The sequence below is a fragment of the Pelobates fuscus genome, chromosome 3, assembly GCF_036172605.1.
Source record: "Pelobates fuscus isolate aPelFus1 chromosome 3, aPelFus1.pri, whole genome shotgun sequence".
Classification (NCBI taxonomy): Eukaryota; Metazoa; Chordata; class Amphibia; order Anura; family Pelobatidae; genus Pelobates; species Pelobates fuscus.
The window spans coordinates 78,285,836-78,292,658 of NC_086319.1; the positions used below are offsets into that span (position 1 = coordinate 78,285,836).

The window sequence follows — 6,823 nt, forward strand, 5'->3', positions numbered from 1 at the left end:
CTACTAGAGGGGCTTCCTGGGGCCGTGTGACCATTCAGTGTCTCCACCCTTTGCACGTAGACACTGAGCCTTCATCATAGAGATGCATTGAATTAATGCATCTCTATGAGGAGATGCTGATTGGCCATGGCTGCGTTTGGCTCCGCCTCAGACCCGGGTCCTTGGCTGAGATTATCAGAATTTAACATCTCAGCCATTCCTATGGGAAAGCATTGTAATTGGCTGAGATTACCACTTCTGATGAGGTCTGCCAAAGAGGCAGATCAGGGGCAGAGCCACCTGCAGCAGACTGGACTAAAGGGGGGGGGGGGGGGATAGTGTTTCTAACATTATAGGGTCAGGAAAGCATGTTTGTGTTTCTAAGCCTATAGTGTTCCTCTAAATGTTTTATGGAAAAAAGGTGCCTCCGTATAATCGATAACCAAATGTAAATTCCACATTATATAGACCTATATTACCAACATATACAATAATATGGAATAATTACATAGAAACATAGAATGTGACGGCAGATAAGAACCATTCGTCCCATCTAGTCTGCCCAATTTTCTAAATACTTTCATTAGTCTCTGGCCTTATCTTATAGTTAGGATAGCCTTATGCCTATCCCACGCATGCTTAAACTCCTTTACTTTGTTAACCTCTACCACTTCAGCTGGAAGGCTATTTCATGCATCCACTACCCTCTCAGTAAAGTAATACTTCCTGATATTATTTTTAAACCTTTGTCCCTCTAATTTAAGACTGTCCTCTTGTTGTTACCTTTATAATATATTACCGTTATAATATAGCACATAAATGCACAATAAAAAATTATAGAAAACCTAAAGTAGAAAAAAAGGATTGTAACATGACATTATTATGTTATAGTAATCAAAGCCAGAATACCATAATATTGTTAAAAAAAAAAAAAGTATCAGTTAAACATTAAAAAAAACAAAAAAAAACCACCGCTTCTGCAGAACCTCTTAGTAGTTTGAACCAATTCAGTCTTTTCAAATGTGTTTGGTCCATTCGCAAAATGTTCTCAAAAATGTAAGAGACTATGCATGGTATGCTTCATTCAATTCACAGTGTTGAATTTCAGAAAGTAAATATAAGTCAACAAAAAGTTAGCATATTCCAGATTCACAAAAAATGTAATCCACAGCATTTGATGAGCAGAAAAGTAATGGCAAACTGCCAAATAAAATGCTAGCAGCAAGTCTTTGCAAGAGTAATTCACAATTCTACGCTTGAATAATATATAAATCCAATGAACGTTTATAGTTTTAACATTAATGTTCTACATTATATATAAACTTTCATATATATACACATCGATTGCGTGGAACATAAGCAAAATATATGGAGAATCGTGTGAATACCATAATCTCTTACGGAGATTGTCAAAAGTGTGCAAATTATCATGTATCACGGCTTGTAAAGCCGGTAAAGGTGAAGAGTTACTAATCGGGTATATTTCGTCGATGTCCGCTGCTCCCAATGTCAAGTGTAGTCATTGCATTTAAACTCTTATCTTCCTTCAGCTCTTGCGGCCCAAAGGAATAAGCACAGGATACCAAACCTTCCGCCATATTCACGATCCAGCTTGGAGAAAGCGAGACCAGAAAAGGGTTGCAGCTCAAAAACAGGTAATATTTGTGCCCAATCATCTTGGGTAGTGTGTATATTGTATCTTTAAATGAACAATCAAAGCAAAGTATAGATCATGGAGTCTCACTGTTCAATTCTCTGCCATTTAGAACATAAATCACTTTGTTCATGCAGCCCTATCCACATCTTCCCGGCTGACTTACACAGCCTCCGTACACACTTCCTGTGAAGAGAGATCTTATTTTTTATTTTTTTTTATTTTTTTTACCAATCACTTTTTTGAGATAATGAAGTGTATGGGGTACAGAATGAGTAAAGGGAAACATTCAAGGTTATACACATCAGGTGTGGCCGCATACAATATACCTCTTCATAGAACTCCTACTGGCCAACTTTTTTAGTGAACATGGGGAACTAGTAACGTGTAACCAAGTATAACAATACGTTCAAGCCCTTATTTGAGAAGTCCTTTAGCCGTGAGCTGACTTCCTGGTGGTCAGCTATCCTTGAGTTATGTCGTCCTCTAATTTAGCATAGTCGTAGGCTACGTGTATGGTTGAAGGGTGTTTAGTCGATATAATAGTGTATGTCTGGGATTAGGTTAGTGTCGTAGGGAGGGGTATCTCCATTTCGTCGGGTTGGGGAGGTGTTTCCCAAATTGTAGCATGTCTAGTGGTCGTTGTTTGTTGCGGACATGGGGAGCCACCCAGGACATGGTGGTGGTGGTGGTGGGCGGGGCAGCCCAGGGATCAGCCCCTCGGTGAGTGACGTCTGTCTGTCTCACCCGGCAGACATAGCTTTGTTCCCAACCCAGGGTTTCGAAGGGAAGAGAGAGAGCGAGAAGGGGGTGGGAGGGGTGGGGAGGGAATATGAGAGTGCCTGTATCGTTTGTGGTCTCTGTGGGAGGTGGGGTGGGTCAGGTGCCTCCCTAGTTCTCCAATTCCGGGTGGCTTCCATCTCCGGCCGCTGCGGTTTGTCTCCGAGCTATATAGGTGCACCAGGGGAACCAGGTGATAGCGCATTTGTCTCCCGTGCCGTGTAGCGACGCCGAGAGGGATTCCATGCTATATATGTCCTCTACCCGGTCCATCCACTGCTCCACAGTTGGTGGCTCCGCCGCGCGCCATTTGGTAGGGATGAGAGATTTCGCTGCATTAAGCAAGTGTTTGGTTAGGGAGCATTTGTAAGTGGCTATGGGGCGTGTGGTGTGGTGGAGTAGCATCGGTAGGTCCGGGTCTGCTATGCTCTTGATTTTGGAGTGAATTTGCTTCCAGTACTGCTTGATTGCGGGGCACGACCACCAGATGTGGATGTCTGTCCCACCCTCGGCTCCGCATCTCCAGCAGATGTCAGGGATTTCTCTGTTCATGCGATGTAGCTTCGCTGGAGTCCTATACCAGTTAACCATAAATTTGGAAGTTAAGTTCTTGGATTTTTGAGCTGAGTGTGCCCTGGTGTGTCAGTACGTGGATCTTCTCCCATTGTTGGTCTGTTATTGTTTGGTCTGTAGCTTGTTCCCAGCGGGACATATATCGCAGTGGTGCGCGTGGCGTGGTTGTGAGCAGCAGAGAGTAGAGTTGCGTAATTCCTTTCAGTGGTCGATCTCTGGCTACGCACATGTGTTCGAAGGCGGTTAGTTCTCTATGGAACAGGTGTTTGCCCTTCGTGGATTGGTGCAGTGCAGGATCTGATGGTAACGGAACCTAGTCATTAGTGAAAGGGTGCCTTCTGGGATCAGCTCCCTCAGCGTTTTCAGTCCCGTTGTGGAGCATAGGTGCTTCATATAGGTCCAGTCCGAGCCCCCGAGTCCCTGGAACAGTTCGTCAGGTCCTTTGGGATGAGAGAGATTGTGGCTGCCAGCGTGTCTCTCGGGAGGCGGCTGCCGTCTAGCAGGTGGTTAAGGCTACCCAGGTGGTGTGGCAGCAGGATGTCTTGGAATTTTTTGTAATATGCTGCAGGGAGGCCGTCTGGGCCAGGCGCCTTATGGGCTTTAGCGATCTTGAGAGCTTGTTTGAGTTCCTCCAGGGAGATAGGTTCTTCCATTTCAGCCCTTTGTTCGTCTGTAAGGGTTCGGGATATATGCTGTTCCAGGTAGTTCGCGATGTCGGTCTCGTGCCTCAACGAGGTGCCGCCGGAATTTTATAATGGTCCGTGTAGAAGTGGTGAAAAGCCTTCGCTATTCTGTCTGGCAGTTGAGTGAGCCCGCTCCTTGGAATTTGACGGTCGGCAGGTTCCTGGCCGCCGTCATGATCTGCTCCTTCTGCGGGAAGGAGTGGAGACAGCACACCACATCCCTGGGTCTGCCGTCCGGTCTGGCCTGCCCCAGTGCGCAGAGGGCCCGGTCTATGTGGATGTCGGGCGGTGCGTCAGGTCCCAGGAGCTGGCAGAAGAGCTGCTTCAGAGAGACCGCCAGGGGTTCCGTGTCTGGCTCCGGCAGGCCCCTTATTCGGATGTTGTGCCTCCGGCTGCAGTTCTCCAGGTCCTCCACCTGGCGTCTTAAATTCAGCAGCATGTTTCCTTGTCGGGTGGCTGCTGTCTCCGCCGCCCTGTGTTGCTGGCAGCTGATTCGTGCCTCTGCCTCCACTGCGTCTACTCTTTCCGTTAGGTCTGTGCGGAGGCCTTGCAGGTCCTCCCGGACCGCCTCCCGGACCAGGGCCCCGGTGTCCGCTTTGGTGAGCATGTTGCTCCCGATCCTGGAGAGTTCAGCCCTGATGGAGTGAAGGGCGTCGTCCGGGCTAAAGTCTGTCAGGGAGTCCCCCCGCTGGTTGCGCTGGGGGAGACCGCCGCCATATTGTCAGAAGGCGCATTGCCTCGGAGCCCCGCTGGAGTGCTGATGAAATCATCCAGGGTGCCCGTGCAGCGTCTCGGTGATCCCGAGGTCGTGCCCCCGGCTCCGGTAAGCTTCTTTGTCGGCACCATCGCCGATAGTATGGGGTATTTAGCTAATTATGGCAGTTCAGTGTGTTTATTTTATTTTTTAATTTCTTATCTCCTGCTCTGTTAATAGACTTCTAGAGCCTCCTGTGTGTGATTAAAATTAAATTAGCAGAGCTGGCTATGAGCATTTCTAAAGGAAATACACTGTGCAGATTGAAAAGCAAACCATTTTTCCTCAGTAAACAGAGTGGTGTGGTACTCAAGGTTATCACTAGCTACAGATAAACAGCACCAGGATAGGAGCACTGTGAATAAAAGTATACTCAAAGTATAACCCACAGGTTCTATACCGAAAAATGTATTGATGCACAAAGGATACAACAGAAATGTGTAATGTTTTGGCCTGCATGGACTTTTTTTTTTTCATGGAGGCTGTGTGCGACAGGGGAGTTGAGATTAAACTCATAAATGGCAGATAATTGAGCAAACATTGAGCTATATTAAGCTAAAGTTGTTTTGTTGCTTAGTATCCCTTTAACAAAGGCTAGGTCTGTATTTGTGTATGGATCTGTAAGTGCTATTCCTCAGTTTACTAGTCCTATCTTTCTTTTTGGATATCTTCAGGAGCAATTTAAGGTGGACCATGAAGGAGGTCTTCACAATGTCCAGTATCGTGTGGATTCTCGGTCCGAGATCACCATTGGTGGTGCTCCTTGCACTGTGCTGAATGTGATGCTGGAGTGTGACCTGGATAAGACTCCATGGTGTGTTTTGAGCTGAGCTCATGCATCTTGTTCCTCAATGGACTCTTTATAGAGACTAGAGATCTCACAAACAGACATGCGTCTCTGTAGCTAATCATGAACTGTAATAAATTTTATATATTATAATAAAAAATGTGAAATCTCCAGGACTTGGATATAGTTTTCTACAATAAAACATTAACTGGACATTTGCAGGGCCAGGGTTGAACCTCTTTACTTCCCCCATTGCCAATTTCCTCAATGTGCCCAGCCCTTTCTATATAATTACAGTGATTGACAGTTATTAATGTGCAACCAAGGACTCACGATAACCAACTATACAAGAACAACCGAAAATGAGGTAGGTATAATGGAAGAATATGGATTTGTTGGTGTGAAAGGTAGACTGGTGGGCATAACGGGAGAAAATGGAGGAAGGGTTGGGCACATCACTCACCGGTGTACAGACACTGACACACACTCGAATACATACAATTACACACCTACAGACAAGTTATGAATTGCAATGTTAGAAGCAGAATTTATTTTCCTGAATGTTGTTTCACGGTGCTCTGTGTGTGAGGAGAGCATGAGATGTGATATTACCCACCATTCCTGCTGCTTCTCTCCACACAGAGATCCACACAATCATGGGCAAGCAGGGTCAGGCTGTTTATTAAAAACCAGCTGCATAAACCATTTTATATCAGCCCTGGAAGCACAGTGTAAAACAAAATTTAGCCCTGTGCTCAAACTACCACTACTCTTTGCCGGCAGCAACGCTGCAACATCCATCAGCCCAAAATTCATAGAATAAATAAATACCTGCACACTATCCCAAATCCCTATGCATACAGTTACAAGAAAAAGTATGTGAACCCTTTGGAATGATATGGATTTCTGCACAAATTGGTCATAAAGTGTGATCTGATCATCATCTAAGTCACAACAATAAACAATCACAGTCTGCTTAAACTAATAACACACAAAGAATGAAATGTTGCCATGCTTTTATTGAACACGCCATGTAAACATTCACAGTGCAGGTGGAAAAAGTATGTGAACCCTTGGATTTAATAACTGGTTGAACCTCCTTTGGCAGCAATAACTTCAACCAAACGTTTCCTGTAGTTGCAGATCCTAGGAGTTAGTCTTTTCATCTTACTGTAAAGTAAGAGAGAGTTTGTTAAACACATTTCAATTCAGATTTAGCATATTGCAGGAAATTATTGGCTGAATTAGTTTAAAAAGTCACAAACTATTCCATTTGTTGAATTGCTATAAATCAGCTTTACTAGGGAAACCAAAGGAATGTATAAACAAGTCTAATATACAAACCTATTATTTTAAATCCATTTAAATACTTAAATTCAGCCAGGTGCCCACCAGTACATTTTTAAGTTTTGCTAGACGATGGTCCTAAAAACAAAAGTAAAGGTGAGATTGACAGATCTGTGTATCAAGTAGAAAAAAAAATATCAAAATGAAATTCTTGCCACACATTGCATGATTGCCTAACAAGACTTTGCTAACTCTGATTCTGCAGGTCAGGAAAAACGTATGGTATGAATGTTATCAATATGTTATAGTTAGACCTAATAATGACA

General features: G+C 44.3%; 1 protein-coding gene across 2 annotated transcripts in view; it reads left to right on the forward strand.

Moving 5' to 3' along the window:
- B4GALT7 (beta-1,4-galactosyltransferase 7) overlaps window positions 1-5,388 on the forward strand; it is a 69,944-nt gene extending 64,556 nt beyond the window's left edge. Inside the window, exons 5-6 of one of the 2 annotated variants that reach the window (XM_063447266.1) lie at window positions 1,530-1,634; window positions 5,098-5,388. In XM_063447266.1, coding sequence (XP_063303336.1) covers window positions 1,530-1,634; window positions 5,098-5,253 — 261 coding nt within the window. In that variant the 3' untranslated portion in view covers window positions 5,254-5,388. The remainder of the gene's footprint in view (window positions 1-1,529; window positions 1,635-5,097) is intronic. The other variant, XM_063447265.1, reaches the window with a different exon arrangement.
- The last annotated feature ends 1,435 nt before the right edge of the window (window positions 5,389-6,823 follow it).